This window comes from Pipistrellus kuhlii, unplaced genomic scaffold (genome assembly GCF_014108245.1).
Source record: "Pipistrellus kuhlii isolate mPipKuh1 unplaced genomic scaffold, mPipKuh1.p scaffold_m20_p_2, whole genome shotgun sequence".
Lineage (NCBI taxonomy): Eukaryota > Metazoa > Chordata > Mammalia > Chiroptera > Vespertilionidae > Pipistrellus > Pipistrellus kuhlii.
Window position 1 is genome coordinate 17,452,742 of NW_023425515.1, and position 25,227 is coordinate 17,477,968.

Genomic DNA, 25,227 nt, shown 5'->3' on the forward strand with positions numbered 1-25,227 from the left:
ATAAAAAAGGAAAAGAAGAAAAGAAAAAAAAGAAGATTCAAAACCTAACCAGAATTAAATGCATAAAAGAAACAAGGAGAAGAGACGCCCAAGCAATGTGAATAAAGTGATACTGATTTTACCAATTAGATAAAAGTTGATTATTTGCTCTAGTTCCCTGATAATCCAAAGTTTATTATGGTGGTGATAGAAAAGACAGATATTTCTCAGAGTTTATCATACATGTGCTAGGGAAGGGATGCTTTGGGCTTCAGATGGGTTATTCTTGGATAAGGAAGAATATTATTTTCCAAATGCAGGACATTGCTTTAGTCTGATCTTTTTCTGTGCTGCCTCTTTGGCCCTGCTTCCCGTCTCAGAGAAGCTTGTCTTTCCTGAGAGAGAGGGGCCACTCAGACAATAGGGATGGCTGGCAGAGGGCAAGCTGGTGTGGCCTTGGTTCAGGCCATAAGCCCCATTCCATGGACCACTGAGCAGGCTTCCAAACTGGCCTCCCGGACTAAAATCATTCTCTCCTCTCTGCCATCAGAGTCACCATCCTAAAACCCCATCTGATCATGTCAGGACTTCAAAGATTTCCCATAGCTCATGACTGGAATCCCAGTGCCACGGCATTCCAGGGTCTTCACTGATGAGCCGATCTGATGCCTCTTCTCCCGTGGAACCCGCTGACTCAGCAGCATGCCACTGACTACCCACAGTGGCTTGAACACAGACAACTCGCATACTTGCAAAGTCAACCTCAAATAGCTCTATTTCTGGGAAGCCTTTCCTCCAGGCTGTCCTAACGTATACAGGACCTGGGGCTAGAGTACAAATGGAGGCCCCCAGACCACATCTTAATATTCAGCAGCTGTTAAAAAAAAAAATAAAAAAATCAAGTTCTTTCCTTCTACCTGACACACAGGCCTTCATAACAATCTGGAGGCTTGACTGGAACTTGCAATTTTTTTGTGGCCTTAGTAGAAGGAACAGGGGAAATGACCCCTAGCTCCCCTTCCTTGCCCCTCTCCCCTCTCTACCCCTGGCTTTGCCCCACAAGGAGTCTTCTACGTATGTCTGTGGATATTCCAGCACACCTGTGATGAGCCCATGGCTCACTAGGCCAGCCCTTAGGCCTGTCCTGGAAGCAGGATGGAGATATGCAGAGAAGGGATTGCAAGTTACCTGGACAGTGTTTGTAGGTGGGGCAGTGGATGGGAATAGGGCAAGGGCACAAGTCCAGACCGGAACCATGTGGAGCAAGTTACCCAGAGAAGGGTCCTATCCTTGGCTTCTCTGTTTCTTTCTGAGCAGAATTAATCCCTGCCTTTTATTTTATTTTTTAATAGAGGCCCGATGCACAAACTTTGTGCAGGGGGCTCGGCCCTCCCAGCCCTGGCTTCATCTGGACGGTTGTTTTGCTATTTGGTCAAATTAGTATATTAGCTCTTTATTATATAGGATTTTTTTTGCTTCCACAGCAATCTGCTGACAATTTTAGTATCTTGTCACTGAACTGAAGTGTTGTAGACACATCCCATCATCCCAGGCCACAGGCACCTTGTGGGTAGGGCCATCTGGAAACATAGCACCAGAACTTGAATGCATAGAATAGAAGGTACAGCTACCGTGTTTCCCCGAAAATAAGACATCCCCTGAAAATAAGACCTAGCACAACTTTGGGAGAAAAAAAAAAAAAATATAAGACATTGTCTTATTTTCGGGGAAACAGGGTATTTTGTGTGTGTGTGTGTGTGTGTGTGTGCATGCGCGCGCGCACCCTCTTAACACTCTTCTTAATGTTCTGCAACTGACATCTATTTTAAATACTGAAAGTGACCTCTGAATCATGTCAGCTTAGTAATGCTGTACTTGATGCTGTAGGAGTAGGAATGTAACTAGAAATGCTTTACACTGCCGAGAAAAACCCTAGAAAGTTATTCTCTTCTCTAGGGACCAGACCACAAAAGGAGTTCCCCTGGGTCTGGACATTAATCAATGGAGAGCTGCACTCACCACTTGCTGCCGGTTAGGGCTAGAAGCCCACATCCTGGGGATAATAACAGATAAACTCACATGTGCTACTAAGTTCTGTCCCTTTCACTGGCTCCACTACAGAATAATTTTCAGAAGCCAAGAATGCAGACTTTGCTCCAGAAAGCCACTTGGAACATTGACCACCCAGCCTCTTCCTATAAATGGACTCAGAGGGTTCTCTGGAGCTTCCAGCCATGAATCACCAACCAGGAACTGCCTGTTTTCACCTGAGGAAGGATGGTTTGCAGAGAGAGGGATACCCAGAGGGCAGTGATGGGGGAAGGGCACCCACCTGCCCCGCCAGCCATGCGGAAGCTCACAGACTTATGGTTGATGTTGCAGCTAGGTTACATTTGCCATCTCATGGATTACTCAGCTGCACATAGAGAAGGTATTTTCTCAACAGGCCAACTATTGACCCCCATCCCTGGAAAGCCAGGTGATCACCAGTCACGGAAGATGTTATGCTCAGATTTCATGATCCCCAAGGACCACCAGGGGAGCCGAATCTGATGCAATAGCAGAAAGCCTGTTCCATGCTAGTATGGGCTCTGTCCCACTTACACCAACAGCGGCGTGGCGGAAGAGCATGAGCTTCAACAGGTCAAAGGGTTTTATAGGGGTGGTGAAGTCACTGCTTTGGCTGACCCTGATTGGTTAGGTGAGGGCTAGGGTCCAGTTACACAAAATGGAGGATCAGGAGTTCCACCCTGCCCTCTCTTTCCGAGGAGTTAGCCCCTGCCCTGCCCTTTCAAAGGTAGGTAGTGAGGAAGGCATTCCTGCATTTTGCCCTCATTGGAGAACCCAAGCACTTCACGTCCAGGTTACAGAGCACTGGCACAAATTCTACCCAGAAAGAAAAGCATTGCTTTCATCTGCATTCCCCAAGGTTAACAACCCCTTCCTTTAGCTCTCCCATTTTATCTGAAGTTAAAGTTAATTGAACTAGACTATCATTGAAAGCTTTAGTTCTCATTTCTGATGGTTGCCACGTATTTCACGTCCCTCTCTCAGTAAACCCTTCCCCTGAACTCCTCCCATTCCCTTTGCCCACTGTCTAATTAAGGGACAGATTAAGAGAGAGGAGGTAGTCAGGTGCTCCTCTAGCTTACTGCCTGTGCCCCTCAGCAACCAGGGTGAGCTATTGATGAGCTGAGGGCCCAATGAGACAAGGAGGGGCTGCTTTAACACCAAGGGGAGCGTTGACGGGAAACAAAGTGATGAAGAGTCACCTGTCACAGCTTCTTTCCACCAATTAGGGTCCTGGCACAGGCAGGGCCCATTCACACCACTGTGGATGCTTCCCAAACCCTTGCTTCTTCTTTTTACTGGGATCCACACTCAACACCCGCAATACCTGCAGGAATCTGTTTCCATTCTCTCCTCCGTGTTCAGATCAATTCTCCTCCTCTTGCCCAGCTCACCTTTCTGACTGCTATCTTCTGTTGCAGCTTCCGAAACCATCATATATATGCTTTACCTGTTGGGAGCCGCCCATTGCCTTCCCTAGCAGAGAGGTGTGGACAAGGAACAGGGAAGGCTGGTCAACCTTGAAGCTCTGAAAGGTCAGAGCCAACCACTCACTGTTTAGTTGAGGCAATGGTAGCTAAAGCAACTTCCACCTGTTAGTCTTATGTAAATTCTTGCTGATTGGCTATTATTGGAATTGCCTGCCTAAAGGCTATGGGTATATCCCATACTCTTAATAAAAGGGATAGCCAGGCCAGAGCAAGGTGAAGCCCTTCCCCTGGAGTTGGGCTTCCACCTGGCCCCCAATGCCCAATTTTATACTTTCTTGTCTAGTCTCTTTCACTTGTGTGCGGCCTCCTCCAGAACCCGAACCCTGAACCTAAGCCCTGAGCCACGCGGGTCGTGGGGGGGGTGGGGTGGGCACTTGAATTTACCAGCAACAGCCTTATAGACTCAACTTTTTAGTGATTGAGATAAAAAGCTCTCATTGGTGAGATTTAGACTGAGTTTACGATGTAGCTTGAACAGATCCCTATGGCTTTGGGACAGGTATCAGCCCCAGTGTCAGCCCCAGATTTATTTATTTATTTATTTATTCATTTATTTATTTATTTAAATTGAATTTATTGAGATGACATGGGTCCATCCTATAGATTCTCAGGCTTTAGGACTTGGACTAGAACTCCCACCATCAGTTCTCTTAATTCTAAGGTCTTCAGACTTAGACTTGACCTACATCACTAGCTTTCCCAGGTCCTCAGCTTGCAGTAGGCAGAATGTGGTACTCCTCAGCTTCAATAACGGCATAAGCCAATTCCTAATAATAATAATAATAATAATAATAATAATAAAACACACACACACACAGCCCTAGCTGGTTTGGCTCAGTGGATAGAGCCACGGCCTGTGGACTGAAGGGTCCCAGGTTCGACTCTGGTCAAGGGCACATACCCAGGTTGCAGGCTCATCTGGCATGCAGGAGGCAGCCAATCAAACGACTGTCTCTCATCATTGATGCTTCTATCTCTCTCTCCCCTCTCCCTTCCTTTCTGAAATCAATAAAAATATACTTAAAGCAATCAAACAAACAAAATACATGGACACATAAATCCTATTGGTTTTGTTTCTCATGGCGGAGTAACCCCAGACAGGACCCTAACTTCTGCCATCACCCTCCTGACTTTTATGACCCTAGAAAAGGTGGATGAGGGCTTTCATGTAAAGGTGGGCATGTGTAGACATATTAGAGAGTTAACCTGAAGTACACATTCTGTTCACGTGCCCCAAAACACTCGTGGCTGTGTGGACCATTGAGTGCATACTGTACTCTTTACCTCTGGTTGCTTTCTCTTGGCAGCTACGTGCAGAAGCCGCAGGAGATGGTACTGCTCTGGCTGCTCCAGCTGCGGCATCAAGGCCAGGAGTTCCGTCAGGTGCCGGTTAATTAGCTGAGGCTGCTTTTCATACACCGCAGGTAACACTCTCAACAGCATGGTGTTACCTGTTGAGAAAACCATAGAGGGATGATGACGTTGTCAGTCCCTGAGCCCTCGAAATAACCTTACCAGCAACGCAATAGCCTTTGCACGTAATGCAATACATAGTGCGAGACGACGTCGTCCAAGTCTTCTGTTGAAAATAACGGTACCTTTTATTTATTTCCAAAAGTCGCGAAAGCACCATTGAAGCCGATTCCATAAAAGAGAATATTTTATGATGTGATCAGTGTTATAGCTAATGAAAAATTTTTCCTGAGTAATGCACCATGGGGAGAGAGGAAACTTTGACAGTAACCAGTCCACACCCTTCAGAAGAAATCCGATAAAGGATTCCTGATGAGAATATTTGGATGTTGCTTAAGTGAAAATTAAGCACGAACCTACAGGAGAAAGAAGGACAGCAAAAAAGTTGCTGAGGAGTGTGTCCACATTCCTGAGACATACCAGGCATATGACTTACACAGCCGACATATGGCAGCGAGGCCTTCTTTTCATGAGAAGTTAGGAGAGTAGCAAAGCAAATTCAAATCCCTAATTTCTGCACTATTTCAAGGGAAGTTTAGAGTCAGCTTGTTTGTCACATGTGATTTGCCTCAAAGACATGTATGAACAACTGGATTTAAAATGGCAAAATCTCAAGAAAAAAATATTGTATAAACTATAGGGAATTATCTGCAAACAACATATGGGAAACATCTGCCTATCACTTTACGGTATGGATTCCTCCCCCCCACCCCCCAAAATCCTCTCTAGTGCTTAACTGTCTTCAGAAAACTGGTTCCTATGGATTTCTTGAACAAGAATTTTCCTGCCTCTATTTACTTTAAGTTTAGCTTTGTATACAGAAAATATATACAGAAAGAATCAAATGAGCAGTGATTACACATATTTAGGCCTTTATTAAATGCTGGGGACAAATTTATATGTAAAGGACATTTAGCTATGAGAATAGAGGAAAGAAGGCCAGCATTTTCAGAATGTCAATGACTAAATTTAATAAAAGGCTGATTCTAGATCAAACAATGTATCTGAGTGACAATAAATAATGAGCCTTGCTTTTTCCATATGTGGTTCACAGAATTGGTCTCAAACAGATTTTAATCAGATGCCCACAGAGTGTAAGGTGTTGGAAATATTCAGGCTTTCTTTTCTTTTCTTTTCCTTTTTTAAATGTGTGTGTTGAAAAATATTGTTTTATTTTGTTTATTTTTAGTAATGGCTTTTCCTTAAAGGATCAGGAATTTTAAATGTAATGCCCAATCTATACAGAGCACATTGGATCTTAGAGCTTAGTTATGTAGACAAACTGATCAACTTTGCACAAGGTCATGATGAATGGGGCTGTTGTTGGAATTCAAGATGGGAAATTGGTGTAAGGCTTTTTGGTACAATACTCCCTGGGAGCCTTGAAGGGGAAAACTCCAGATTAGTCATTTTTCAGCTGACTTGCATTTCAACCAAAGAATACAAAAGTGAATGCATAAGAACTTTTTTTTTTTTTTTTTTTTTTTTTTTTTTTTTTTTTTTTTTTTTTTTTAGTTAGAAACTGATGAAGACACTTTGGTGTAGAAATCTTATAAATTCCATTAATAAATGAGTATATTCTTTTAAGTTATGAAATATTAAAGTCATTAGACAATACTGTAAGGAGCACTGGTATACCTATCAACCAGCTTTGTCAAAACTTAACCTTATGGCATAATTGCTTCCCATCCCACTCATTTATTTTTCTCCCCAGAGGCAACCACCATCCTGAAATTAGTATTTACCATCTTCATGAATGTTTTTTCCACTTTAATTGCATGTATATGCATCAATGAGCATTTTATAGTATTGTTTTGCATGCTGTAAGTTTTATATCATAGTATCATATTGAACATATTTCTTTGCAACACAGCTTTCCCCCATTCGAGATTACTTAAAAGTTTTATCTCCAAGGAACTCTCCATTTATCCTTACAGCTGTGTGGTATTCCATTATATAAATGTGCAACAATTTTTTTCACACACTCTATGGTTGAAAGATATAGTATTATTATTAATTGCTTTTATCAATAGTGCTGTAATTTTTATATCTATTTCTTTGTCTATAAGCAGGAGGATGTTCAGGGGGTTGCTTTGGAGCTCAATCACCTGGGCAACTTGTTAAAACACAGATACTGCTTCAGCAGGTTGAGTGTAGTGCTTGAGAATCCGAATTTGTTCTAACTTTGAAGGTGATGGTGATGGTCCCCAGACCATATAATTATCAAAGCAGTGGGTGTGTCCCTGGGAAAGTTTCTAGATCTCCTAAAATTTCTTTGAAAAAGTGGTTGTAATAGGATTCTATTGCTGCCATAAGAAATTACCAAAAACTTAGTAGTCTAAAACAACACACATTTATTATCAGACATCTCTACAGTGCAGAAGGCTGACATGAGTCAGGGCTAAAGGTCAGGTGTTGGAAGGGTTATTTTCCAGAGGTTGTAGGAGGGAATATGTTTCCTTGGCTCTTCTAGCTTCTAGACACCACCAGAATTCTTTGGTTTGGGGTCCCCTTCCTCCATCAACATGGCATCTCTCTGACCCGGCTTCCCTTATCACACCTCTTTCTCCGATTCTCTTTTGTGCCTCTCTCTTCCACTTTCAAACATCCTTGTGATTTACACTGAGCCCATCTGGATCATCTAGGATTTTCTCCTTAACTTATATAACACCCTCAATTCCATCTTCAGTGCAATAAAGTGTACCATGTTCACTGGTTATGGGGGATGAAGATGTGGACATCTTTGGGGGGACATCATTCTACAATACCTACCAACAAGATTTTAACAACTTAAACACCCACTAGCAGCACGTTTCTGTTGCTCTATATCCTTGCTAACTTTTGGTCATGGCAGACCTCCCTTTTTCCCATTCTGATGGAGAGTGAGATGATATCTTCTTTTTGTGTTGTTTTTTAAATTTCCATTTCCTTAATTACTCCTGTGAGGCTGAGCACACCCCTTTTTATATGTTTATAGGCCATTTCCTCTCCCATGATTTGGTCATTTATATCCTTTGCCTATTTTGGATTGGGATATTTGTGTTTTCTTATGATTTGTAGACATTCCTTATTTAATCTAGACACTATTTATCAGTTTTAAAGTCGAAGTCTTAATCTAGTTGATTTAAAAAAAATTTCTTGATAGTTTATTTTTGTTAATAGAGAAATCTTTTTCTACCGTAAGTACATAAAACTTTTTTTCTATATTTTCTCCTAAAAACATTATGGTTTTATTTTTATATTTGTCTTTAATTCATCTGGACTTTACTTTTGTACATATGAAGAAGGGATCTAGTTATATATTTTTTTGCATGTTTATTTTAAACTATGGTCCCATCTATTAAGTAGTCATCAATTGTTTCTCTTCTGATTTGTATGTAATAGCTTTTCCCAAAATAAGGTTTTCCATGTGTCTGGGTTTGTTTCTGGGTATTTATCATACCTTTACCAATTACAATTTTTAAAATTACAATGAACTTTATAATAAACTAGAGGCCTGGTGCATGGACCACTGGGGTCCCTTGGCCTGGCCTGTGGAAATCGGTCCAAAATTGGCTCTCTGACATCCCGAGTGACCACGGATTGCAAGAGGGTGATTCTTGGGTGGTACACCCTGAAATTGGGCTCCCTCCTCTCTGGTTTCAGGTGCATCACCCCAGAAACTTAGCTGCCAAATCACTGCAGCTCGGTAGCTCCTATGTTGATAGTCTGCCCTCTGTTAATGTCATCAACATGGCATCTCTCTGACCCGGCTTCCCTTATCTGCCCCCTAGTGGTCAGTGCATGTCATAACTACTGTCAGATGGTTGAATGGCTGGATGATTGCTTAGGCTTTTGTATATATTAATATAGATCATTATATCTCAAGGACAAATTTCTTCAGCTTCTACTTGAAATGCTTTTTGGCCCCTTTACATAAAATTTACCATAACTTATCAACTTCCCCCAAAAACTAGTGTAGGATTTTATTTTTTGTGTATTTTATTTTTTGTGTATTTTATTTTTTGAATGTATAGACTAATTTGGGACAATAGACTTTATGAAACTGAGTCTTCTCATTAAAGAACATGATATATCCTTGCATCTTGCATCCATATTACTTTATTTTTACATTTTCTATAAATTTTTATAATATTAGTTGTACTTTATGTATCTTTCATATGTTTCTAAGTATCCCATATTTGTTGTTGATATTGTAAATGGAAGCTTTGTGTGAGTGTGTGTGTGTGTGAGTTTATTTGAGCCAAACTATCGACATGTCATGCCGGGAAGCAGAACCTCAACGAATTGAAATAATGCTTTGGAGAATGGTGGGTTACTTCTGTATTTATACATTGCTATCACAGGAAGGGATGTAGGTGGGTTACATGAAATCCATTGATGATAGATTAGAGAGGTGGGAGAAAGCAAAGCAGGGGAAACCCCTGGGATTGGGTAAAAAGTAAAGTGATGGACACATAGGTAGGTGAGTCCAGGAACAATTCACATGGTAATGGAGGAATTTGTGGTATCTGTCCTGGTGCCCACACATTTGGTTGTGCCCCAGGGGGTCCAGAAAAAGGGAAGTTACAAGTTACCCAGACACTTCAAGGGTATTTTACTATAGAAGCAAAATGACTGAAAGGCTCAATTAAGGTAAAGATTGACCTTGTCAGTGAAGATACTGGCCTAGGACTTAACTGTCCACCATAACTGCTTTTAGTTAAAGTTTAGTTTCAGACCATCCTTTGTGGTTACTTTAGGTCTCTGAGTTTGCAAGACTGCTATGTAGGCCTTCCATGAGCTGGTCAGGTCAGCATGTGGCCCCTTTTGTTCACAAATCACCCTTTTGGTTATAAATCAATCCAAAGGATGAATTGATGACCAACCTTTTGGTTGGATAATGGAGTCCCACAGTGCTAGAAAGGCTCATTCCTAGAAATCATTCCTAGGGGGTCTCAGTGTCAGCATGTCTTTCTGAATAAGTGGACCACCGGGGATGGGACAAGACCATAGCCTTAGTTGGCATTTAAGATTGAATTATTATTATTCAAAAAGGGCAAGTAAATGGGAGGCAGTCAGATCCTATATTCACCATTATGTATGTATATGTTTTTATAGATTTTTGGTATTTATGTTTTATGTCCTTGTTAAAAAGTGTTCTGGATCATTTCTAATTTTTGAGCCACCATGATCTAAGTCTTTTTGCTGTTTGTCAAGTTTTGTTTTTCTTCATCTAATATAACATGTATATACCAGGAACAAAAGTAACAATAATAAACCAGTAACATTGATTAGGAACAGAAAATGTCTATTATTAGAAAAGATAAAGTCTAAGAGAAACAAGCATCCCAGCCAACTGAAAAACCCTTTACATGTATTATCATAATCTTTATTAAGCTAATTATATGTTTTCCTCCTTTATCCACTGTCATTTGTACATTATGATATATTTGGCCAACTGATTTTTGTATGTTGATCTTCCACCCAGCAGAACTTGCTCAATTCTCTTATTAATAATCTGATTTCATAGTCTCTTAATATTTTGCATATGGATAATCAACTCAGAATAATTAACGACAACTTTGTTTCCTTCCAACATTATCCCTTATGTGGCTTATTTTTATCTTACTTTATTGGCTGGACCTCCAACACTTTGATGAGTAGAACATATGTCCATGAGTATCCTTTTGCTATTCCTGTTTTTAAGACTATGTTTCTAAGGATTCACCATTATGTATGTATATGTATTTTTTGGTAATGTTTTATCAGTTTACATTTCTGTTTCCTAGTTTGAACATGAATGAGTACTGAATTTTATTAAATAACTTTTCTACATCTGTTAACATAATCATATGGTTTCTTCTTTAAATTGATAATGTAATAAACTAATAGATCTTCTAACATTTAATCAATCTTTAGGTCTTGGAATAAACTCAATTTGGTTATGATGTATTTTTATGCATATGTTGCTGGGTTTGTTTGGCTAATATTTTATTTAGAGCTTTTGCATCTGTGTTCTTAAAGGAGACTAGCCTGCTATTTCTTTCTTGAACTGTCCTTATCTCTTTCTGGTATTATACTTACTAGACATGTAAAAAGAATTCAGGGCACTCCTGTACACTCTACTTGCAGGAGCAGTTTGGTTAAGTTGGAAATTATGAATTCCTTGAATATATGATTAAACTTGCTTGTAAAACCTGGGCGATGCTCTATATATTTCATTAAGTTGAACTTAAAATTACATAGTTTCTGTATCTTTGAGCAGTTGTTTTGTTTTTTTGTTTTTACATTGAATGATTAGTGATGACAAAGCTGGACTTGGTTATGAGATAGGTATGTTAAAATCTCCCTCTATGATTATGGATTTATCAATTTTTCCTTATAATTCTGTCAATCTTGGTTATATATTTTTAAAAATGATCTTACTAGTTAATTCTGAGATATCTTCTTCATAGTCTTTCTTTCATCATAATTTGATTATTTTCTTTTGCCTTAAAGTCTGTTTTTGACTGATAATATAATCATTCTAGCTTTTTTGAATAGCACATTTTTGGTATATTCTCCCACCATCCACTTAAATTGGTTACTTTCAACATTTTTTGATTCTAATGTTTACTCATGGCTCTTATAAGTAACATATAGCTGGAGATTTAAAAAAAATACCTACTGACAACCTGTGTTTCTTAACTGGAAAGTTTGTTTCATTAATATTTATAGTGATTATTGGTATATTTTGATTTATTTTTTATCACATTCTGTTGTGTTTTTAATTTATCTTGCTCTGCCTATATTTTCATCTCCTCCTTCACTCTTTCTATTGAATAGATCAAGTGTTTAATTAAAAAAATATATTTTATTGATTTTTTACAGAGAGGAAGGGAGAGGGATAGAGAGTTAGAAACATCAATGAGAGAGAAACGTTGATCAGCTGCCTCCTGCACACCCCCTACTGGGGATGTGCCTGCAACCAAGGTACATGCCCTCGACCAGAATCGAACCCGGGACCCTTCAGTCCACAGACCGAAGCTCTATTCACTGAGCCAAACTGTTTTTGGCTAGTGTTTAATTTTTAACTAGAGGCCCGGTGCTCAACATTTGTGCACTTGGAGGGGGATAGAGGGAAAGTCCCTCAGCCTGGCCTATACCCTCTTGCAGTCCAGGACACCTTTGGGGATGTCCACCTGCTAGCTTAGGTCTGCTCCCTGCAGGAAGACAAACCCCAAGGAGTCCTTAGCGCTGCCACAGAGTCAGGAAAGGCTCCAGCCACCACCACTGCACTCTCCGGCTATGAGCCTGGCTTCTGGCTGAATGGCCTTCCCCTGTGGGAGCACACTGACTACCAGGGGGCAGCTCCTGCATTGAACATCTGCCCCCTGGTGGTCAGTGAGTGTCATAGTGACCTGTCCTCCTGCTTTCCGGTCTCTATTCCTTCTATTTGGATGTTCTATTTCCTTTTGATTTTGGTAGTTATTCTTAAAAATAGAAACATCCTTTAACTAAAAGAGTGAAATTAATCTCTCTATATTATCCTTCTGAACATTGAAAGGATTTTAAGATACCAAATTTAAAGAGTACCTTTTGGATTATTTTCTTAGCTCTTACTTCCAGGTTCTTAATATTCTTTCCAGCTTTGTCTAATTTGCCACTTAACCAAAGGTTTTGTTTAAATTCAATTATCTATTTATTTAGAAGTTATATTTGGTTCTTTAAAAAAGAACCCGATCTTTTTCTTTTTTTCAGTTTCCCCGTTTCTTCTTGTACATCTTAAATAATTTAAACTCACTTGTGTTTAAATATTTTTCATTGTGAATTTATGTTTACCGTGGCAGAAAGCATACATTTAAATCTGGAATGTGTGTAAAAGCAGGCCCCAAGTCACACATTCTTAAGGACTCTATCTGTAGGGTTCAAAGAGTGGCATGCTAACTTTTCCCTTTCCAGTGCTTAGGGTGGAGAATGGGCTAGCCCTTCCTAAGGGACTGGCGTTAGGTTGGGTCTCACTTCTCACTCCCCATGCTGGCCTATGCCTTGATCACAAGTGATTACTAACCCTTGGTTGTTACAGAACTGACAACCCACCCTCCAGGAGGGCTCTGGCCTTACCCTTCTTGTTCTGGTTCCTTCTCTACCTTTGGCCCCAGGATATTTTTCCTAATCTGGGAGGGGAGAGGCATTTATTCCTACACTTAAAATGTTTCTAATATGCTATTTTAAACACATTTCTAGGTGTGCTGTGCAGGAAAGTTTCAGTTTATATAGACCTTCCTATATTGGCAGGAGCAGGAATCCCTCAATTGGCTTTTAAAATAACCTGCTCTTTGACTCTGAGCCTAGTGGAATCCTATTATTTACACAGACTATCTTGTTATGTAAAACAGACCTAAGATCCGTTTATTCCTTTCCGCCAGCTATTTCTCACCTTAGGTTTCCCGGTTTTGCCGTGTAGCCATTTCAAAGGTGTGTTTATGAAAGTACAGTCGCCACTCCCAGAAGGATTAAAGACGGAATAACTAGGAACACACTTGGATTCATAGAACATTCTTACTTACTGAGTTGGTTTATTTTGGAATCAGCGAGCAACTTTCACAGTTTAGGCCTATAAAACTGCTTACGAAAGAAAAGTGGGGAGAAAAAAGTTTCCTGAACATAAAGATTGTGAAATAATAAAAGCGCACTTAAAATTGCTGCCAGGATGATCTTGTTTTCACACCTCTGTGCCCACTGAGTCACTTCTCCCCCTCACCAGCCCCCCACCCCCACCCCCCCCGCCCCACCTCCCTGTCATCCCTCAGTCCCACCAATTCCAGTTACAACAGCTAATCCTCAGGGGCACAGTCTGAGCCCAGGACCGCTTCCCCCCCCCCCACACACACACACTCCCCGCAACCTCCGCCCCCTTCCTCCCCCCCCCCCCCCCTTTCCCCTCTGACCCTCCTCCAATGAATCTGACTGCAGTGCAAACCTTTGTGGTTTCCTATGGTGCAGCCTCCTCGTCCCCCTCGTCCTCCTCCCCCCCCCAGCCCCCTCCCCCTCCAATTCAGGGATGCGGTGCCACCGGCATTACTCATTCATCCCCATTCAGGCGTCCCCAGCATTTATTAAAGGCTCGGGGCTCCTGCCTCTCTCACTCTCCCTCTCCCTCTCCTCCGCTCCAGCTCTGCTGCTCGGTGCCGACCTCCCCGGACTCCTCCCGCCGGCTGCGTGTGGGGAATCCGCACAAGAACTTCGTCTCTCTCTCCCCAGCGATGCATCCCTGCGCGCTCCTGCTTTGTGTTCTCTGGTCTGCAGTGAGCGCCCAGACCTCGGATGACTACGAGCTCATGTACGTGAACTTGGACAACGAGATAGACAATGGGCTTCACCCCACCGAGGACCGTAAGTTCGCGTTCCCTCTCTCTCTCTCTCTCTCTCTGCTAACCCTAACGCACAGATCCACCTCTTTAGGTCTACAACGAGTCCATCTCCAGTACTTTGCAGCCAGTGAGACGGGATAGAAAGTATAGAGCTTGTTTTGCAAAGGGGGATTGAAACACTTTAGGAAAGAGTTCAGAAAGTTATTTCTGTCACAGATACAGAGTGATGGGAACCCTAGGAAATCGCCGACCCCTGAGCCACGTGAACGGCCCGTTTCCTAGAGTTCACGTGAATATGGGCTTGCAGGAAAGGTTTCTTGCAAGCCCATATCTCCTCCTGGAGATATTTGCACGCTGTTTCTTTGCCCTTAACGGGGGACGGGGTGATGGCACGGGCAGTAACTTGGGACCCCTTAGGGAGGTCCGGGCGGGCGCATAACATGTGTATGTGTGTGTCCCTGCGCCCCTAGCCACGCCGTGCGACTGCCGCCGGGAGCACTCGGAGTGGGACAAGCTCTTCATCATGCTGGAGGACTCGCAGATGAGGGAGAGCATGCTGCTGCAGGCCACGGACGACCTGCTCCGCGGCGAGCTGCGGGCGCTGCGGGCGGAGCTGGGCCGGCTGGCGGGCCGCCCGGAGGGGCCGTGCACGCCGGCCAGGCTGGCCCCGGCGCTGGACGAGCTGCTGCGGGCGAGCCGCGACGCGGGCCGGCGGCTGGCGCGCCTGGAGGGCGCCCGGGACCCGCGCCCCGAAGAGGCGGCGGGGGGCGCCCTGGGCGCGGTGCTGGCGGAGCTGCGGCGGACGCGGGAGGACCTCCGAGCCATGCAGGGCTGGGCGGCCCGGCGCTGGCTGCCCGCAGGTAAGGACAGGGGCCCCGAGCGGACGTCCCTGCGGCTTTGTTCTCCGAGCGCGCGTGGTGTGGTGGGGAGCCAAGTGAGGCAACTCTCCAGGCGAACGCACTGGGGCGCACCGCTCCACCCCCTTCCCTGCCCCTCCCCCCCCCCCCCCCCCCCCCATTTCTCCATGCACGGCCACTGGGCTCAGACACACTATGCATGCCAGGGAAATCCCCACATCTAGAGGAAACGATGAACAACATACACTGATGAAACAAAAACAGACCCAGAGAAAAGAGATGCAGCGATCAGACTCTCAAGCCTCAGAGGGAAATAGAGGAGGGTGGAGGTAAAGGGGGAGAGATCAACCAAAGGACTTGTGTGCATGCATATGGGCCTGGCCAGTGGCCATGGACAACAGGGGGTGGAGGGGGAGTGAGGGCATATGTAGGGACGGGATTGGGGGGATGAGGACAATTATGTGATACCATAATCAATAAAGTAAATAAAAAAAAAGTATTTCCCAGGGAACCCAGAAGATAGCTATGGATGTGACCATCCTGGTCTTGAAATAGGCATGGGCCCCTGGCTGACACCTGATCCGCCAGGCCCTCCCTGCAGGAGGGGCTCCGTGGACCAGTTGCAAGCCTGGCCTCTAGAGTGGTCTAGCTGCGCCTCCCTGCCCTCCGTGAGGGATTTCCACTTCTTCTAAGTTTAGCCCGCCAGCCTCTCTCTTTAGGGGAGCTCTGGTTCCCCCTCGGTATTTCGGGGGCCCAGACTCCTTTTAAGGGATGCGTTCCAATCCCTGGACCAGGCTCTTCTCCACGCCCGTTCTGGGCAAGAGACTTGAGGCTGAATCTGATATCAGGAAGGGTTAGTGGGGTTTCTGAGCTCCCCCTGTCCCTCTCCCCGCCCCCCAGCACCCCAGGGGTCTGTGGAGTTAGCTGGCCAGGGAGGTCCCAGGGTGTGCGCTTTGGAATAAACCGGATCCAAAGCGGAACCAGCAGTGTAGGAGCCAATTGGTTACCTTGGTGCTACCCCAGGGATTTTATTTTTGGGGAGGGGGGGGGGGAAGGAAGGGGTCAGGGCCAAACAGGAGAGAGGTGGTTCTAACCAGATGCGATTTGTTAAGTCCCATGTGATGCTCCATGAACCTCCAATTGGACATGAGCCCAAAAGAATACACTTTAAAGATGGCTGAAAGAAATAGAGAGAAGAATGGAGCTAAGTAACACTCCTTTATAAGTCAAAGTTTCTAGGAAATGGTGGTGTATCACTTGTGGGCTGTACTAGAAAACCAGTGTTCTGGGTAAGAAACCATAATAGCACTTTTCCTGGGAAACGCAGGAATGGAAAGCAATGACAAACAATGCCATCCTTCCCCATGCTTCCAACAGAACAAGTCTTATGGGATGGGGAGGGAGGGGAAATCGTAAGCATGCGTGAGAGCGCATTTCATTGAAAATCACAGAAACCACATCAGACTCTCAGTCTTTCCTAAATATTCGAGGATTGTTTGTCAGTGCAGAACACATTTCCTTAAATATTAAGTAGGGCTTTCGAGGGGAATAGGAAAGCATAATATTAAATATACAATAGATCCCCTCAATGCAAGAGACAAGAAGACAAATTATAATTCCATGGCTCTTTTAAATAAATGACATTTCTTCTGCAAACCACGCAAAGCCAATGTACATGTCACGCACCTGAAAAACTCAAGAATTTTCCCAATTTTCACCTTCGCCTCTGCATTTTAGTTAGAGCAGAGGAGGGATGTATTTCTGATTTTTAAAATGTTAATTCTTTATTCAATCCAAATAATAGATCAATCCACATGCTTTGATTTTCTCTCCATTGGTTTCCCGCCAACTTGGCTTCTAAGGGATTCCTAATCATTCAGCTGGCCTCCGAAGAGCCTGGTTTTAATTTTGTGGGGTCTTTGATAACATAATCAGGAAACCCTATTAGTGAAAAGCCATTTCATGAGAGAGTTTCTGACATTTTAAAGAGATTTCAAGGGCCTCAATCACGGGTTCCCAAAAGAAATCAGAAAAAAACCTGCCAGCATACAGTTCCACTTCCATGAACTCCAACAGCCAGGGCAGCCTACAGGGAAGCAGGCCTTTGAGAGGCAATGGAGGAAGGCCATGGCATGCAGCCCTGACTGTCTGAGCTTACACAGGAAATCAGTTAATTAGCTTGCAGTAGGCACCCTCTTGAACACTACTTTTCTGAAACATTCCAGGCACTATCTCAAATGCCCAGGCATAATATGATCTCATGTCCTGTGATCTTTGTTTGATTTATTTAACACAGCTAAAATGCACCTACCAATTTCATTGGCTTAAAGAAACAATGCGTTGTTAAAAAAAAAATCTTCAAAAATTCAAATTATTCAGTGAAAAGGTTAATGCCAATGTGTGACAGGGCCCATTTTGTGCTTTAATGTAGTTACTTTGACAGGATTTTTACAAATCTCAGTATTTCCTCTAGGTACATCTTTAATTTTCTTAGGACAGAGCCTCGCCCTTAGCCATGTGCAGGCCTTTAACTTAGCTGACCACATGTTGCATGGACCTTTGGTTTCTGCTGGTTCTGTCTATTCATCAGTTAGTCTTTAAATGCTCTGGGGGGTTATTTTTCAAAGCTATTTTATGGCAAACATATATATATATATGTGTGTGTATATATATATATATATATATATATATATATATATATATGTTTACATTATTACTAAGAGAATACCTAGTCCTAATTTAGCTCTCATACATGTTCTTGCAGACATACATGAGGTTAGCAGAAAGCAGGGCTCACCTGTTCAAGGTGCTATCACAGAGCTTCCCAGCTCCCTTACCAGTCATGTGACCTGGAGAGGGACAGAGGAGGGAGTTCACTGAGCTCCCAACCACTAAGTTTGAATGTCTCCTTCTAAGTGCTTCTTAGCAGAAATATGTTCTCCAACAATCCCCTTGGAAGAATTCACTCTTCCTTAAAGTTTTCTATTATGGCTTAAACCACATTTATGGGCATAAGGACAAAGTCGGAGTTTTCAAGCATAGCCTTGGGCTACACAGTCCTTTCTGAGTGCAGAATATCAGCAGAATATCAGAATATCGGAGGGAGAGTGGAAGGGAGAGCCTTTTATAGAAAACGGTAAAGCCTGGAGAGATTAGAAGGGCCCTCAAAAGCTGCACAGCTTACTAGTAGTACAACAAACTGAATTCCAGCAGTTCTAGCCAAATCCAGAGTTTCTTGCACCATTAAAAGGCAATGCAGTGTGCAAGTCAAGCTTGTGGCCTCTGCAGCCAGAGTGGCCAGGTCCAAATCCCAGTTTTACCACTCATCATCTATGTAAGCATAGCTCAGTTACTTCTCGCTCTTTGACTCAGTTTTCTTATCTGTCAAATGGGAATATTGACTACTTCTGGTGCTGATATGAGGATTAAAATGATTTATAAGATGCTAAGAACAATATCTAAAACATATTGTTCTTAGCACCTAATAAAGTTAATCATCATCATTATACATTTTTGCCTTTCAAAGACAGTTATTTACAAACTTTGCTAAGTTTATACATGTCTGAGAACATGCAGTACATTAAAATGTATTCTGCAGCAGCATAACTGTCCTAAAGTTCTTGTTTAAAAAAATGCATGTTAACAATGGCTAAATGGACTGAGCTAGATCCATTGAATTTCACAGGCTTTTGTTCTGGGGGCTTGGAGGACAAGTCAAGGAGAGGGACACGAGTTTGGCTCTGAGTTCTTGGAAATTATGGTGTCATTGTTTGAAGTTAATGCACAGTGACTCAACATTTTTTTTTTTTTTTAAAGTTGTAACGAAGAAAGATAATTGGGAGGGGAAATAGTTCCTAAAGCATGATTTTCATTATTCTGTGGGTTTGGACAATTTGGCTTCTCTGCATGCCTTCTCCATTTAGATGCTTTACTGAATGAGACCATTGGCTTCCCTTCTTCCTGTTTTCTTTGCTCTACAGAGAACACACATGAGACCCCTCAGGTCATATCGTGATACTGCATCTCATTTTCAGATGCAGTTGTTAACATGCCCAGGCTAAAATACCTAAATGCCAGAATCATTTCTGAATGATATATATATATATATATATATATATATATATATATATATATATGTATATATATATAATTTTTTTTCACATTCTTCTTATTTTCTTGCCACCCTAGGCTGTGAAACAGCGATTTTATTCCCAATGCGTTCCAAGAAGATTTTTGGCAGTGTGCATCCGACGACACCAGTGAAGCTCCAGTCTTTCAGTGCCTGCATTTGGGTCAAAGCCACAGATGCATTAAACAAAACCATCCTGTTTTCCTATGGCACGAAGAGAAATCCATATGAGATCCAGCTGTACCTCAGCTATCAGTCCGTGGTGCTCGTGGTGGGTGGAGAGGAGAACAGGCTGGCTGCCGATTCTGTGGTTTCCCTGGGGAAGTGGACCCACCTGTGCAGTACCTGGAACTCGGAGAAAGGGCGCGTGTCCTTGTGGGTCAATGGTGAACCGGTGGCTGCCACTGTTGGACTGGCCACAGGCCACATTGTTCCCGAGGGAGGAATCCTGCAGATTGGCCAAGAGAAGAATGGCTGTTGTGTGGGCGGTGGCTTTGATGAAACATTAGCCTTTTCTGGAAGACTCACAGGTTTCAACATCTGGGATCGTGTTCTCAGCAACGAAGAGATAAGAGAGACGGAAGGTGCAGAGTCTTGTCACATCCGGGGAAATGTGGTCGGGTGGGGAGTCACAGAGATTCAGCCCCATGGAGGGGCTCAGTATGTCTCCTAAGTACTGTGAAGCTCTACTTGAAGCCAAAGAAAGAAACTCACAGTGTAAGCATATGCCAGTTGGGGAAGGTCTAAAAGCCGCAGTGGATATTCAGAACACTTGAGAACTCACGAAGGAGAGAGTTGAGATCAATCTTTATTTATCTTGGCAAAATACCGAATAAACTGTTGGGCAAAGACATCGGAGAAGGCTTTCGGGGATACTGTTACTAGACTTTAGGCCACAGTGCTTTCAAAATAATGTTGTGTCTTTGTCAGATAAACTCTCAAATAATTAAAAAGGACTGCGTTGTTTGTTGAACAGAAGGACAGTTGTTTTATTTTTTTTCGTTAATTTTGTTTTGGCCAGAGATGACTTTTACATTGGAAGAATAATGAAATAACGTTTGTTTGTCGATTGTTCATTGTTATTGGCATGTACCTTATTATAAAAAAATGATGATGAAGCATATTTATACTACGATGTGACTTAACAAATACAAATGTAGTTTATGTGTTATAATCAAATGTCACCTTTTTGAGAAGATAGTTATATAAGTTATATTGTAAAATGGTTTTGTATTAATTTTATTAAGACTATTTTTGTAAATAAAATATTTTATAAACCTAGCCCATGTCATGTAATTATAAATTTAGGAGGTTTTGCAGTAAATCTACACTTTTCATCTTTCATCTAAAGTGGGCAATTTGTTTTCAGATACTAGACTACTATGCAAATAGTAAGAGTTCCTATTATTAGAAACAAACTGTGGTATTTTAAGGTTTGGCTTTCAGTATATCATAAGGAAGAAATATGCTCTTGGCTAATTCAACTCATCTCTCTGGGTTAAGTTTTTGCAATTGAGAAATCAAGAAATTGAGAAAATAATGATTTCTAAATTAGCAATGTAGAGATAAGAGAGACGGAAGGCGCAGAGTCTTGTCACATCTGGGGAAATGTGGTCGGGTGGGGAGTCACAGAGATTCAGCCCCATGGAGGGGCTCAGTATTTCTCCCAATAATGTTTTCTAAATTAGATGTTCCTTCTAATTAGATGATTCTATGAGTATATTCATCTTTCTGCCCTGTGTAACATGAAAAAAGAAAAAAAGATCAGAATCCCCCAGATGCTTATGATGCCTGAAAGAGATGGCTTAGCACTGTAATTTGGGAGATCTAAAAATCTTGAAAAGAAACAATGACTTTCTTAAAGCACATTCCGCTCTCTTGCTACATACAAGGAAGGGACAGTCAAGCCTCTTTACCCTGCCAGTGGGGAGGTGACTGGCCACCACACCAGTGTTCTCCTCCTGGCAGGGCTGGCAGAGCTGCTTCTGCATGTCCGTGGGAAATCTGGTAGAACAATGATGATGTGTCCACCTAAAGACAGGGCCTGAACAGCCACAGATCACATCCTATTCAAGACATGTGGAGCATTGTGCCTGGAGGAATTATCAAAGTATATTTTGTAACCAAATAAATAGCTTGGTGTCCTTAGACACGTTCCTTAACTCCTCTGCGTCTTCTCAGTAAAAGGAGGGAATTGGACTCTTGATACCTTTTAGCAATAAAGTTCCAGGAATCTAGGAATCTTTGAGGATGCTTGTAGGTCAGTATAGCTTCATTCTGCCTGTGAGACTCACAAAACCAGGCTGACGGCTCTCAAAGAAAATTGCAGTTATGAGCTCATAGGCCAGTCTCAGGCCCATGGAGATAATTCAAGGTTACAGGCATACTATGCAAATCCCTGTTTAGCCATTGTCTATATGATTTGAATGTTTAGCTGGAAGAAGAAATATTGGACCCAGCCTTAAGCAGAGAGTCAAGGAATGCTTTCAGTTCCTTCCCACATTTCAGCATGAATTATGTTTGTGTAAGAGACCCAAGATGGTGCAGGCCAAGATATATGCAAACACATACGCTGACAGGTTCAATGTAAGTGAACTTAACATTATTTTTACAGGAATCACATGTGGAAGGCAGAGAAAAGAAATCAATCGAGGAAAATAAGTTTGGGGTTACAAAAGTAGAAATTTCATTTGCTACATTAGTAAGTCTGGAGAGTTGTTCCAGAGATTTGTAATTGGTCCCTGATATCCATTCCCCCTATTTTCCTAAGTAATAGAATTCTGGTTTTAATGGCACATATGGCCACTATGAGTGAAGTCTATATTTTTACAGCATTAATTGCAGCTAGATGTGGCCATATGACTAAGTTCTGGCTGACTCTGATATATTGAATGTGATTCTCTTTCCCTTCCTCCTCTCACTGATTGGAATGTGGCAATGAGGGCTGGACTCTCAGCAACCATCCTAGTCCATGAAATGCTCTCTGATGATGTAAAGTTTCCTTGCCAGCCCTGAACTGCCTGTCCCTGAACTTCTTTTACATGAGAGAAAAATGAACTTCTAACTTCTTTAATTCATGATTGATTGACCACCTAATTTAATCCTTAAGTTAAAAAGACCATGTACTTTGTTTTCTCAAAATGCTCACAGGCCTGCTATGTTCATTGCAGTGTTATTTACAAAGGCCAAGATTTGGAAACAACCTGGGTGTCCATTGAGAGACAAATGGATCAATAGATATGTCATATATTTAAAACGGAATATTACCCAGCCATAAAAAAGAGTAAAATTTTGCCATTTGCAACAACATGGATGGACCTAGAGGGTATTATGCTAAGTGAAATATGAGACAGAAAGACAAATATCATTTGATTTCATTTATATGTGGAATCTAAAAAAACAAAACAAAATAACAACAACAACAACTGATGGGTGCCAGGAGTGGGGGTGAGGGTGAGGGTGGGGTGGGGAATAAACAAGAAAAGTGAAAAGTATTAAAAAGTCTAATGAACTGCCAGTTATAAAATTAGTCACAGGGATATAATATACAGCTTAGGGAATATAGTCAATAGCATTTTAATCAGTAAGTATGGTACCACATGGGTACTAAACTTAATACAATCTCTTCATAAGGTATATAAACATCTAATTACTATGTTGTATACCTGAAACTAATATCATATTGTATGTCAACTAAATTTAAAAAACTTTAAATTATAGACTATACTTAGAAAATGCATTTTGCAAATTCTGAGAAGGTTGGTTGGTTATTTATTTTATTTTACCTTATTTTTTTACTAATAGCACTTAAAGGGTTACATGGTGACAGCAAGAAATGTGTTGAAATATCTAAAAAATTAGTATGCTGGCTTAGTTTAGCACATTCATTCATCAAAATGGTTGCTATGGGCATTGTCATATTATGGCACAGTAAAATAATTGTGCAAGATGATTCAAATTAATAGGAAGAAAACTATAATACATCATATATGTGTAAAGAATAAAATACAATATACTGTGTGTGTACTAGGGTGACCAACAGTCCTGTTTGCCTAAGATTGTCCAGGCTTTAGTACTGAAAGTTCCATGTCCCAAGAAACCCTTCAGCTCCAGGCAAATTGTGACAGTTTGTCACTTTGTCACTCGAGCAAATACACATGTCAGTTGAACAACTTTTTTTGCATTGATAATATATGAACAAAACAAAATTGCTATATCTTCCTTGTCTATTATAATATAAACTAGAGGCCCAATGCATAAATTCATGCACCAGTGAGGTCTCTCAGCCTGGCCTGTGGAATTGAGCCAAAACCAACTCTCCAACATTCCTCCAATGGGTTCCGGATTGTGAAGAGGCAGGCCAGACAGAGGGACCCCACCAGTGCATGATCGGGGCAAGGGAGGGATGTGGGAGGTTGGCCAGCTAGGGAGGGACCATGGGAGAGCTGCAGGGCATGTCCTGCCCATCTCGCTCAGTCCTGATTGGTCAGACCCAGCAGCAAGCTGCCGGTAACTTACCAGTCGGAGCTTCTGCCCTCTGGTGGTCAGTGCATCATAGTGAGTGGTTGAGTGGCCTTAGCATATCACACTTTGATTGGTTGGACGGACGACTGGACACTTAGCATATTAAGCTTTTATTATATAGTATTGGTTTATAATGAAGTATTAATTCCTTTAAAATATAGTCAGAAGATTTGATTACTAAGAATTTTAGATCTTAGTAATTAAGTAATTACTTTAACAAAGAATTAGATTTGTAAACAAAGAAGAAATTATAACTGAATTTTATTTAACCAAAATTTTATATGATTAAGCTCTTTTTTGAGACGCTTACTAAGGTGAAATGTTTCCAGAACTATCTTTTAGCAACTTAAGAAGTAGCATTTGTGATGTTAAAAATCTTGGTCAAAGTAATGTATATATTCACTTAAGTGTTCTATATTGGGTGAACTCGAAAACTCAAATTGCTGACACTTGCGTTTAGTTTTATAAACCGGAAGTGTAGAAGAAAGCTTGCTGGGCTTCCGGTTAGAAATCCAGCATTCAAAACTTGCCACCATTACCTCCTAACTATAAGAAGCCACGCCAGCCAACTAATCCTTATGAACCTCAAATTAGCCAGGAAATTAGGGATACCAGGGCTTTCCTACCTTGCTGAAGGCTTGTTATGAAAATGACATAAAAACAGATAATGTATCTAAAAGTGCTTCTTAGTCATAAAATAATATTTGAAATAAAAGAGTTATCTTTAAAAAAATTTTCCCAGGTCATTCCCAGAGAATTAGATAGAAAATAAGTAAACAAACAACAATACAAACAAACAACATAAAGATTCCTTTGCATTGTGGGTAACTCATTCTGAGCTCAGCACCTGGGTGTTCATCTCTGGGCAGGCCTTATTCTACTTCACAGCACCATCTGCTGGTGGAGTCAAAACAGTGCAAACTCTGGCTAGCACCTGATCCAAGATTTGGTTAACAACTCAGATCCTTTTCTGTTTTGTTCCTATTTATTAATCAGCATTTAGGTTGGCTTTTTACAACATTGTATTTAATATTTTCATATTTATATAAATATTCAGGTTGACTATTTTTAATAATATTGGTTGGTCACCCATTTCTTAGAATATTTGACTAATAAATTCTTCCCCAACAACCTGTAATATGGTGGGTGAACTTAAAACCTTTTCTTTCAAGAATAATTGTATCATGAATTTTTAATGGCTAAGTGTCTCCTAGGGATTATTAAACTCCACAAAGGGATATGGCTCTTCCCTTAATGTGGGCCTGGCACGTGGCATATGATTGTTAATGATGATAACAAGGATGGTTAAATATCTATTAAGAGGAATCATAGTAACCAGGATGAACTATGGTATGACATTGGGCAAAAAT

General features: G+C 41.7%; 2 protein-coding genes across 7 annotated transcripts in view; one reads left to right on the forward strand and one right to left on the reverse strand.

Moving 5' to 3' along the window:
* The window catches only part of VEPH1 (ventricular zone expressed PH domain containing 1), a 191,430-nt gene that overhangs the window by 129,964 nt on the left and 36,239 nt on the right, over nucleotides 1–25,227 (reverse strand). For 4 of the 5 annotated variants that reach the window (XM_045583631.1, XM_045583630.1, XM_036446347.2 and 1 more), the window contains one exon: nucleotides 4,824–4,990. The exons of the other annotated variant lie outside the window; for it this stretch is intronic. In XM_045583631.1, coding sequence (XP_045439587.1) covers nucleotides 4,824–4,990 — 167 coding nt within the window. The remainder of the gene's footprint in view (nucleotides 1–4,823; nucleotides 4,991–25,227) is intronic. 5 annotated transcript variants of the gene reach the window in all.
* Nucleotides 14,050–21,021, forward strand: PTX3 (pentraxin 3). Of its 2 annotated transcripts, XM_045583634.1 has the most exons (4): nucleotides 14,050–14,369; nucleotides 14,818–15,207; nucleotides 19,393–19,917; nucleotides 20,915–21,021. In XM_045583634.1, exons 1-4 carry the CDS (start codon nucleotides 14,240–14,242, stop codon nucleotides 21,004–21,006), a joined length of 1,137 nt encoding a protein of 378 aa, XP_045439590.1. In that variant the 5' UTR covers nucleotides 14,050–14,239; the 3' UTR covers nucleotides 21,007–21,021. The 2 variants fall into 2 exon arrangements, with proteins under 2 accessions (XP_045439590.1, XP_036302241.1); XM_036446348.2 differs by lacking the exon at nucleotides 20,915–21,021 and having other exon boundaries at nucleotides 14,058–14,369; nucleotides 19,393–20,614.